Source organism: Setaria italica, chromosome V (assembly GCF_000263155.2).
Source record: "Setaria italica strain Yugu1 chromosome V, Setaria_italica_v2.0, whole genome shotgun sequence".
NCBI lineage: Eukaryota > Viridiplantae > Streptophyta > Magnoliopsida > Poales > Poaceae > Setaria > Setaria italica.
Window position 1 is genome coordinate 38,589,676 of NC_028454.1, and position 12,319 is coordinate 38,601,994.

General features: G+C 40.0%; 1 protein-coding gene across 3 annotated transcripts; it reads right to left on the reverse strand.

The window, feature by feature from the left end:
* Positions 1-125: 125 nt before the first annotated feature.
* On the reverse strand, positions 126-9,780 carry LOC101757063 (helicase-like transcription factor CHR28). Of its 3 annotated transcripts, none has more exons than XM_004970125.4 (13): positions 9,420-9,780; positions 8,227-8,296; positions 7,966-8,124; positions 7,649-7,858; positions 6,614-7,560; positions 5,755-5,826; positions 5,595-5,672; positions 4,635-5,520; positions 2,908-3,038; positions 2,427-2,648; positions 1,436-1,993; positions 1,139-1,348; positions 126-618 (listed from the first exon to the last, which is right to left on the reverse strand). In XM_004970125.4, exons 1-13 carry the CDS (start codon positions 9,576-9,578, stop codon positions 514-516), a joined length of 3,807 nt encoding a protein of 1,268 aa, XP_004970182.2. In that variant the 5' UTR covers positions 9,579-9,780; the 3' UTR covers positions 126-513. The 3 variants fall into 3 exon arrangements, with proteins under 3 accessions (XP_004970182.2, XP_012701810.1, XP_004970180.1); XM_012846356.2 differs by having other exon boundaries at positions 7,966-8,127; positions 9,420-9,758; XM_004970123.3 differs by having other exon boundaries at positions 7,981-8,127; positions 9,420-9,757.
* Positions 9,781-12,319: the final 2,539 nt, after the last annotated feature.

The window sequence follows — 12,319 nt, forward strand, 5'->3', positions numbered from 1 at the left end:
TAAAGTTCAAATTGCTGCGCTGATGAGAACACTGAAATATCCATGATAGGAGTGCACAGAGAGATAAGGATTAAAAAAATGCGACCATTGAGAACACGTTCTCCATAGATATAGAATTGATAACAAGTCAAACGGTTTGTTGGCAATCAACCGAACTGTTGGCACACGCTGAAGCCCGCATCAGTCACCAATGGAAAATATGTACAAATATCATGTTAGCTGATGATTGTCATTGTTATCTTCATGATATTTTCAACAGGCACTATTGCAGCTATCTGAAGAATTCACCTGGTTCAGTATCTTACAGCTTCAAGTGCGAAAAGAATTGGATGATCTAACCACCACAATGCCACCTTCAGAACTACAAAATCTCTACAAACTGTACAAACTACAAGCACTAATAGGTAATAACCCCTAAATGAAAACTATTTGTTATTTGTTTTGAGAGATATTTTATCTATCACTGTCTACACCATCCAATGAGCAAAACTGTTTTCACTCTCAGGAGCAATGCTAAACCATAAACAGATAATTCAGATCTTCGACGGTCAATCGAGTCTGGCGGGAACCAGATCTGTCTTCCCCAAACGCAGAAGCAACCATCTCCCGCTTTTTCTCCTGAGACATGTACAGCTTAGTTAACCATCAAGACAGTAGGTTATATAAGTGATTATTGACAACTAAAGTGCCAACAAATAATAGTTTATATTTGTAGGACCAAAAATACTATACAGATTTTGCCAATTCATGGAACTCCAGTGAATGGTATACATGACAAAATAAGCATACTGGTTCACAGTTTTGAAAAATCAAATAGCTTTGTTAATTGTTTCAGGCCTACACTTTTTCTGTATTCTGAATCATTGTTTCCAGGAAAATAATTCGCCGTTAATGAAACAAACCTGCTTGTTCCCTAAAATCAGTAGCGGATGAACTTAAAAGGACCTGCTAAAAGGGCTTATTATAATTTTCCTACTACTCTATCAATATACAAGGAGGGCCTGAACACCAGGCCTGCCTCAGCCTATTTCAGGAGGTATTTGGATAAGATTCTTGCCATAATCCAAACTGAAACTCAATACCTACTCATGGATGAAGATGCAGAAGATTCAAAGACAATAAAAGCTTCAAAACCTACCTGGAGAGCCAGAATACGATCTTCAACAGTGTCTTTTATAGTTAATCGTGATACCGTGACAGGCCGCGTTTGGCCAATACGGTGTGCTCTATCCACCGCTTGGTCTTCTGTGGTTGGGTTCCACCAAAGATCTAGCATAAGCACGTGGCAGGCAGCAACCATGTTCAGACCAAGACTTGCAGCTTTGAGTGACATGATCATCACAGTAACCTGACAGTAGTGGAAGTTAAAAAACATAATTCATATACTTGAAAACATAATGTATGTGGATTTGCCAAAAAGCTATAAAATGCAAACCTCTGGAACCGTATTGAAGTCTTTCACAGCTTTATCCCGTGCAGCAACAGACATTGTTCCATCAAGCCTTCGATATGTCACATGAGAAGCTTTCAAATGAACTTCAAGCAAATCTAGCATTCTAGTCCATTGAGAGAAAACAATTGCTTTCTCCGTTAACTTGGTGTTTGTTTGTTCCAAAGGACCCTTTCCATCAAACTTTTCAGAGGCTAGCCCGATCGAATTTTTGCTATTGATCATTTGGGTAGGGTCTATTTTGGGCAATGAAAGAAGAATATCTAGTGCAGCCCTCACTTTTGAAGATGCATAGGATGAATCTGTCCCAGGACGCTTTTCAGCATGTACCATTTCCATACGAGTATCGTTAGACTTGAAATTGCAGGTTAATCTACTCAGAGAGCATTCAAGGGTGTCTCTGGAGAATAGTGAAGTTGTATTTAGTCGGACTCTGCAATTCGACACTGGGCATACGCTGTCATCGCCAGTGAGTTGCTCCAGTATGCACTGGTTGCAAAAAACATGACCACATATAGTGACAACAGCATATTCTGGTGCATCCTGCAAAACTCATATTTGTTAAAAAAAACATTATGTTATTTCCTGAGCTTAAGTTTCTCTGGTTCCGTTCAAGCTAGTTGACAATTAGAAAACCCAGTTGCATTGACAGAAATGCAAACTGTAACTAAGATAAACGTTAACTGCAAGATATCTGTCACAACCCAACCACCAGACCAGCAACACACTAATAATTATTTTTATCAGATACACAAGCTAGACTTTCTGAAATTTTACTTCACACGGTAATTATAGTCCTCCAAGTATATTTTCCAATAAAAACTCAATTATGCAAACTTAGTTTCAAATAAAGGACAGTCCAGAGCATGAACGCAAATGGTAGCATCAGATACAGTACATACTACAGAACAAGGTGCATATGGAAAGACAACACACAATGGGAAGTTTCCATGAAGAGAGAGACGAATTCACTTACATTGCAGAGAGCGCATATTGCAGAACAAGATTGCAAGCAAATAAGTAATTGTTGCTGCCTTTCCATGGGAAGTTTCTTGGCCATCTCCAATGAAGACATCCAGTTAGAAGTAGATTCATGGCCTCTAACTAGGTGAGGGTGATCACATGCCTGTCTGAGCCGTAAAAGCATCAATAATATGTTGACATAATTTTGCCTTACAGTACCGGCAGCTGCATATTCCTGCAAATCAATTGTAGTTAGCATAGTCTTCTAATATTTGCAAAGGAAACGTGAAAGCATCAATATCAACTGTTGCAAAAGGATCTGTATCATTTAATCATAATTCAACATGACTAGAGAATACCAATCATAACTGCAAACATTCAACTAATTGATTTATCTTTCATCATGCAAAAAAACCATGTATCTAAATAGAGCCAAAGAACAAGCTGAGTGACAAAACAGTATTGAGAACTGTTAATCAGTATTGAGAACTGACCTTGAACTGTTCTCGCGATTCAACTTCTAAAGTGTTATAAAAATTACGCTCTTCGCTAGTGAAGTCCACCGTCTTAAGTGAAACGGTTTTCGGTGGTAAGGATATGATTGGTTTCCCATCAAGCATGGTTGCTACAAGATGATAGATCAGAAACCATAAATCAATGGATAAACAAATCATAATACTAGAGATAAAGAAATATAATGTTAAATACTAATTGGAGACCTACAAGTGGCACCAAGCCAACTGAGTTAAAGTAGAGAATGTTTGCCTTCAAAAGAATAAAAAAATAAGATGGAGAATATTGTTTTAAAAAAATTAATTGCCCTACATTACAATTTGTAGCACTGGAAAAGCACTAGCAGATAAGAATGTATGTGTTCGGTTAAGCTTAGACTTCCTCAACAAGTGCACTGTCCTACCAACAGTTAACTTTCAAGGTTGATCGGAACTGGCCAAAAAAAAAAAGCCAAGCTAAATATACAGACATACAGGTATGCACAATGAGGAATTTTTCTATAGGATGTGAAAATGTATTATGTCAACAAGTCCACCTCTGCTACACAGACAGGCAGAACTGCACTATAAGCCCACAAACTAGTTCATTATGTGTGACAAGTTGCCTAATTTTGATTATGTAAACTATATGCATTATACATTTTTGTGCACCCATCAAATTTTATCTTGATTCGAGACACTGTACTATTCGCTTTTCCTTCAAAAAGCCCATTTGTGCTCTAAAAGTTTTCCAATTTGGCCCTTCCAATTGAATATAGGCATGAGTGTTAAATTTTAAGACAAGGATTTTCAGTTGATAATCAACACATTTAAGTAATTACTACATGGGAGTAATATTCCCTGGAACAAAAAATCCTACAACACCACCAGTTCGTCAAAATTGTGTGCATGCAACAATCCCTAACATTTCATTGTAATAGAAAATTATCTCTAAAAACAAATAATAGTTTAACATTCTGTCCTTAGCGCTCCACATTGGCAAAAGTTTATTAGGTTCTCTAATTCGTTAACCATATGCAGTTTATTAGACATTTTTAACAAATATTCTAGACATTGAGTAGAAATAAGCTTTTAAAGGACTCTTCAATAAAAACTGAAATTGAAGGTTTTAACTGCAGAAAGCTAAAGAAAACATAATTGTACTTTAGGCATTAATCTCAAAAAAAAAATAGTTTGTTTAATAGTGCTGTTTTGCCTACTAATATGGATGAAAATATTAGTTACTAACAAACTAACAAAGTCCACAAATATAGCCTAATTCAAAATAGCACTGATGCATAATTGAAACAAATCAGAGTGGAGACAAAATATGCAGACTACGCAAAATAAAGTTGCAGCTGACCATTAAAGGCAGGAATAAAGGATATTTTACTTTTTCTATAAACAACAGGATCTTGCTGGCAGCACAAACACGCATTTGTAAAGAGGAAACTAAATGCCAGCCCCATCAATGATACCACGATGAGTACATGTAATCACACAGCTCATGCTTAAACCACTAATCGATGATTGATTGTTATTCTGCTGAACATCTCCCAAGAGATTTGATGCATATTGATTAAGCTCCACATAAATACAATATGATAACTACTGAAACCAGATTTAGCATGACAGCTATTCCGCAAATTTTAAGCAACAAAAAATGGCCTTGCACAAAGTGATAGCATGTGGTTAAGCATCAGTAGGGCAACAGTGACCTATTTACTGACCTTTAGTCCGGCGTAGCATTACCGTCTTCAAAACAAGCTGAAGCTTCTTGTAACCATTAGTTGGGTTCCGACTGATAGGAATCTTTATCATAGAGCAAAATTGCTTGTACACAGCATAGGGGTCATATCTTAGAAATCTAAAATAGCTATAGAGATCCTCCACGGCATTCTGTATAGGCGTCCCAGACAAACACCATCTTCTTTTGGCTCGCAAACCCCAGCAAGCCCTGGCAACCTGAGTTCGGTAATTTTTAATACTTTGTGCTTCATCAAGAATAACCCTAAACCAAGCAACTTTTGCAAGAGGTTTTTCAGGCAAGCTACTCTCTGCAGCACTTTTATTTTTCATTTTCTTAGAAGATGGTGGCTTCCTCTTTTTGCTGCCTGAAGAGGACACAGGAGCACCATATCTGTCAGGCTTCCCCTTCTCTTCATCATCACTATCAGGATTTGATTGTTTTGGTACTTCCATGCTTACTATAGAATATGTAGTTAGCACAACATCATATTTGGTGAGCTCATCAGGATCCTTCGTGCGGTTGCTACCATGATATATTAAAAAAGACAGATTAGCTTTGCTTGTAACTTTGTTCTTCAGTTCTCCTGCCCACTGTCGCAGAACACTTGTTGGGCAAACAACCAAAGTACCAGCAGCTGGCCTTGTCTTAACCGCTACAATAGGATTTTCTTGCTTCACTGTGTTACTTGTCAATTCAGAGCTGCAAGTCTGCATCTGCTTTTTCAAATTAGGTTCAGCACAATCATCCTCATCGTCATCGTCTAGAGTTACAGCTTCGCATGGCTCTTTCTTAATAGTAGATGACTGTGGCACTGGTGGCCGTTCAGTCAGAATCAGTGATATGGCTGATACAGTTTTACCCAGGCCCTGAAAAGTACCAAATGCCTCTAAGACACAATCGATCATTTTGCTGACCAACAGGTGAGAAAAAACTATTATACCTGATCATCTGCAAGAATTCCACCAGAGCAATGCGGACTACTCGTCTCCTTTTGTACCATCCAAGACAAGGCAATTTTCTGTACGAAGTAATAGCAGTTACTCAAGAATTGGTAATGGTATTTTTAATAAAATTACACAACAATTAGCTACAAGGCAAACCTGATGCCTCAATAAAGGAACTGCCAAAACCCCATCAGGTGGATTAGCCTCCAATTTTGGCTGTGAAATATCCTGCAAATCACCAAAATTGTCAGGTGTGCGCTGAAGAAGCAGAAGAAAGATAACCCTAATAAAATTCAATGTGCAGTTACTTTTTCTTTTTTAGCAATAAAGAAGCCAATGTTCAATAGACTGTAGAAAAAATAAGCACCTGGAACTAGAAATAGAAAATGAGTGTGACCATATGCCTACTGAATGGATTGAAGACGAAACTCATACTTAAGGAAAAACAACTTGCATTACCAGCTTTTGATAAAGCAACAAACCAAACATTCTGGAGGCAGTTTATAATGTCAGGGAACATTGGGTTAGAAAGGTCAAGAACCCAGCTTATGACAGTTCAAGGGAATAAAGATATGCGAGCACTATCACATCATGAAAAGATAAAGACTTACTAGCCCAAGAAAACTCAACAATAGCAAGTTGAGATACACTGAAATATGGTGCTTTAAAAAAATTCACGACACTACCTTTTCAAGGTATCTTAAAAAGGAAGCGCTCATTCACTCAATACAAAAAAGAAAATAATCAGGTATAAATTGGTTCTAGGAACCAAACTAAAGCATGAAACACTATGCTATTGAAAAGGTCAAACAACATCAACAAAATGATGTTACTCAACCGAGATTTTGCATTTCATTTTCCACATACAATTTTACTAATGTTCATTTATTATATATCAGAAATTCACAATCCAGCAACTGAGACACAGAAAATGTTAGCAGCAGCCTTATTACTAGGAGAATGCTAAACATGAGCATGGAAAGTAAGCAAGCATCAGTTCAGAGGATTATATGACCTGCAATGCAAGCCGCAGAGTGATTCTTTCATCATGTGGCTTGTATCTCATCCCAGGATGAATGGGATTACTATACATATGTTGCTGAAAACTATGATGGAACTTGCCCTGGATTGGCAATCGGGGATCAGAAGCAGGATTCCTATTACCCTCAAGCACACATAAATCAGAAGCCCCATTGATACTGAAGCAGCCTCTTGATGAATTGCCCTGAATAGAGGAACTGTTGCTTCTATAATCGTATTGTTTCTGCAATACCGGAGGTTTTTGATATCCTATGTTCTTAAACGGATGTTGGTTATTGAAAGGGATAAACTTGGACTTGGAGTCTAGCAACTGTTTTGATATGTGACCTAAGTATTTATCAGCATCCTCTGTGGTGGAGTTTCTGCTAGAGGGTACTGGAGAAGAGTCAGTGCTAGACTCACTCTTGAAACAAATATCTTCAGACTGGTTCTGTTCACATGATATCGACTCTGGCGAGGATACATCCATGTAAAAATCTGATAAAGATGTATCATCGCAATATTGATCCGGAGAGCCCATCTGCATCGAATCACTTTCACATATATTCTGTGGGAACTGCTCCATCTCATATTGCTCATTGTTTTGTGAAAAATCCTGTGGCAAATCATGCAGAGATCTTTCACCAACCATATCAACAGAAACATAATCTGGATGAGGATATTGTCCACACTCCCCCTGTTGATGTTCTTCCTGCATAGTAAGGCAACTACTATTGCCATTGCGAATGCTTTCAGTTGTCTCACCCATGTTCAACTCAGTGCAAGAAATATCAGGAACATCTGCATTGTGGGTAAGAGAAAACATGGCCATGGAAGTGAAATGGTCACCATCCTGACTATTATTAGGAAGCATATCATCTGTACTCGCCCATTGAATTTCACTCAAAGCTGACTGCTCTCTGGATATACCACCTGAAAAATCTGTAGCAGATAATAAATGATTAATTCATGCTTCCTTTATGGTACTGATAGTGTAAAATGAGTATGTCACGAGAGGAAAATGACATACAAGTATTCATTTGTGTCTCCATGCCTTCTGTATTGTTCTCTACTTGGAGTTCTATTTGATCAGAGCAAATTGTTTGCTGTTCAAGGTATGAACCATTTGAGAGACCATCATGAGGGTGGACAGTTGCTTCTTCAAAATTAGCATGGTTTGATGCATCCCTTGGAAAATGTTGATTGTCCAAGTTGTAAGTTCCTGGTTGGTTCTGTAAATCTGCAAAGCAATAATAAAAAAAATGTTTGTAAGTTACCAGATAAATATTAGGTGATGATGACAAAGTTAACAATGAGCAACAAAACTCAGTTTCAAACGAAAGCCACCTTTCCATTTCTCACCATTGATAAACAAACCATAACGGCTAGCCTCTGAATGATCAAATTTTTGCTCGCCTCCATTGAGCTCCATGTTAGCTTCCATCTGGCACTCTGAAGGGTCCACATGCGAGTAGTTTGACCAATATTCTACGTTCTCAAGCATTTCTGCTGATCTCACAAAATAACAAGATTACAGATCAACAATCATAAAGAAGGAAATTTTTGCATCCTGCAAAATCATGTGTTAAAATGGCCAGTTCAATGTACCTTCATGGCTTTGGAATAAATCTTCGGAACCATTGGTGTTGGCAGCCATCTCCAAACAACCTTGATTGACCTGCATCCAGAAACATAAGAAATGCAAGAGCCTAAAGTTAGACAATAGACTCAAAACACGATCGAGAATATTATATGTTACATGTATGCTATCTTTATCACAACGTTTACTGCACAAACAGTCTAGAGGTGGAATACCCTAGATACGATTCACTGCTTCCTTAACCCAAAAAGATGGAGCAATTTTGATAAAACAAAAAAAAGGAATGCAAGAACAAAATCACTTGGCACTTGTTGATCCTTTTCAGCTCAAATCTCAGTAGAAAAACAAGGCCATTAGGTTTCAACATAGGAATATCACTATTTCAAGTTGAATCAGGCATCCAAAGACTTGAAACTGTCAAATATAAGCAAATTATGCTACAGGTTTCATGCAAAGCATCTAAGCTTCAAGCATCACGACGCCCATCACTACTGCCACAATGGCACCACTATTGACCACAACTGGCACTTCACCTGAGATCCACCCAACACCACTCTTGCAACCCCATCACAACATAAACTTAGCTGCCAGCTCCCCCCACTACCGTAACTATAGCTAACCCTGAACCACTGACTGGCAAGCACCATTGCCCATAGCTTACAGCACCACTACCCATCGGCCATCCAAATATGCCAAGAGAGGGAAGCACAAGAACATCTTCATGTCGAGTGTTCACAAACAAGGGCACTGTACAATAAACTGAGAAGCAACCATGCTCAGGTGGTTTCCATTTCCCCCAACAACATAGCATTCCCATAGCTATCGTCTCCAGAAGAACATTTACTAGCAGAACAAGCGTGTAAAATCCGGAAAATCCAGCAAGTGCTGAGCAAAAACAAACAGCACGCGCTAAATTTAAAGGTCTGCACTAATCCCTTATCTCGATCGCACCTGGCTCCGCAGCTCATCGACCCCTCGACCCGGCAGAAGCACTACATATTCCAAAAGGTACAGCATCTAGTAAGCCCCAGATCATCCAAAATCGCCAAGCCGGGAGCAAAAATTCCGCCAAATATCCGACGAATTCGGCCTCCGCGCAACCCAAAACCCTACCCTGAACGCAGCCCCACCCCGCCAAATCCGATCCGACATCGCGAAATCCAGCGCAAAGCGAATTAGGGCACGGCGAGAGGCAACTCACCCCGGGATGCTGCTGGTCCTCCTCCTCCTCCCCGCCCTGCTCGGGCGGCGCGGGCTCGGTCTCGAGGAAGGCCATGAAGTCGCCGAGGGGCATGGACAGGTTGTCCTCCGCGCCGCCGACCGGCGACACCGCCAGCGCCGGCGGGGGCATCGAAGCCATCGTAACCGACCGCCGGTTCCTCCGCCATCACCCGCGGCGCGATTCGACCATACGATTCGCGGGGCGGGGCGGGCGCCTTGCCTTCTCCGGACGAGCGAAACCCCTTTTCCAACCGGCGCGGGCGGGCGGGCGGGCGGGCGGCTGTGGTGGTGTCGCGGTGAGGGGGCTAAGAAGAAGATGGCATCCGCGTCGAAACCAAACCGAAGTGGTCGAAGGGGAAAAATTCGCTTGGGGGTGGGGATTTAAAAAAAGGGGACTTCCGAATGGCCGAACTGGAATCGGAATCGTTATTTCTGGAGGCGGGCCGCCGGGCCAGCCGGCCAGGGGTGACATGGGGTGGGTGGTTTCGCGGCGGTGATCGCGCATGTGCTCACGACCGCGGTGGAGTCGGGACGGTTGGCTCTTTTTTGATCCGGTGGTGCTCGGGGCGGACCCGTCCATGTTCCGAGTCGTGGTACGGGCGCGTGCGCTACACGTACACGTACCCGTTGGGGTAACGGCCCTTTTGCAAGGTAGACCCTGCAAAATAGGGGTTTGCTCATAACAATGTTGTGTTTGGGCCCTCAGGTACCAGGAAATATTGGTTCGGTCAAACATGGTTATCGTTTTGAAATGAAAAAGTCAACATCTTTGTTTTTGACGTATCAGGACAGGTTTCAGTGCATAGTAATCCTGGCATATTGGTACGTAGCGTTGCTACACGTTGAAAAAGATCTATATAGGTCTATTGGACAAATAAAGATGAAAATGCGACTGAGACCATAAAATAGATTGGGGTAAGTCGAGCACAAATTTGTTCACTTGGTTAAACAGAAATGTTGAATGGACCTTTTTCCTTTTGTTGTTAGAGACCCTCTAGCATGATGAGAAACATGTAAGACGAGCAGAGGTTCCGCCAAAAGAAACAGCAAGTGTAGATACTCCCTTCATCCTAAATTACTATTTATTTTGGCTTTTCTAAATATATAGCTTTTGCTACATATCTAGAGATATATACATCTAGATCCATATCAAAAGTTAGCTAAAATACTAATTTAGGACGGAGAGAGTATTTGCTAACAAAATGTAGTGTGGACAAATATAGTACCACATTGTCTTTATGTAATGAGATAGTATGCTATCAACTAAGCTTGGTGACAATGGTAAAAACTTAATTGCCTGATGAATTATAAATTTCTTCATCCGATGGATCAGCTTTGGGTCAAGCTCAAACTACTCCCTCCGTTCAAGAATATAGCTACATTTAGACCTTTTCAAAGTCAAACATTTTCAATTTTGACTAGAAATAAAGAAATAATTATAGAGACTAATAACATAAAAATAATGTTCATAGATTTATCATGGAGTCAACGATTATAATATTTACATTTTCTATTTGAGATAAATTATTTTTAGAGGTATTGATGGTCAAAGTTAAAAAGATTTGACTTTTGAAAGCTAAAAGTAGCTATGTTTTGGAACGGATGGAGTACATTCATTATGTTATCTTATTGTTGTTGTAGGCTCAAACAATCATTGTTTTCTTTCACAAAACACATTATATAAACATACATACATACATACAACATCCCTTGTGAACGTCTCCAAGAAGCTAGCTCAGACACATTTATGAGATTAAGAAATCAGCATATGTATAGTATCTGTCTAATTGATTTAGAATTGTTGCATGGGGTCTCATGATGCACATCGGGAAAGTTGCGAAAGAGGTGATGGTTGGATTAACTAGAGTGAGCTTACCTTCTTGAGGTAGTAAATTTGAAGTGGTCAAAAGCTTGTTTTCACATATCTTAACAAGTGGCATTAACTCCTGTATTGTTGACTTTGTCAGCACGAGTGGGGTGCCAAGATGGTGGAAAGACATGGAGCTAACAATGCTGCCAAAAGTTGATGCAAGAATTCCCATTTTTCTCCTCATTTATGTTTATCGGGACCATAAATGACTCCGCATAGTTCACTTTCAAACCATTTACAGGAGCAATGGAGCATCGCAACACATGACCCCTACCACCAAACGGATAATTAGCCAAAAAGGAACCTAGTTCCACACTAAATAATCTGACCAACTAAACTGTGCTTATAGGTTGTAAACAATAACTACTTGGAACACAACCGTGATCTTGTCCGAATCCACTTGTGCTCGACGATACAAGGATGTATCAACATAAAAAACATGTACTCCCTCCGTTTGAAACTGTAGGTCGTTTTAGTTTTTCTAAGTTTGTAGATGTTTGTATGCACCTAAATATGTATACATACAATATATTTAAGTGCATACAAACATGTATGAATCTAGAAAAATCAAAACGATCTACAATTTAGAACGGATGTAGTATATAAAAAGCTAACCATGACTCTAAGTATGAATGGGTAGGGAGCCTTAGGCCTGGTTTGGTTCAAATTTAAGCACCCGTCACATCGAATGTTTAGATACTAATTAGGAGTATTAAACGTATACTATTGACAAAAGCGATTACATGAGTGGAGGGGGGTCTGCGAGGCGAATCTCTTCCTCCTTAGGAGGCCGCCAGAGTTGAACACATATGTATCGGTTCAGGCCTTGGGAGTAACGATTTGGCGTCTTAATTCGACACATGCTTAGTACAACCGACCCAGAGGCCCCACAGCGGGGCGAGGGGAGGTTATGAGATATGTCTCTGATTATCTTGACAGGGATAGAAAACAAGCGAGAAAGCCCGGTGTGAATTTAAGTGCTTAAAGGAGTCGTCCGAAAACACTAGAGA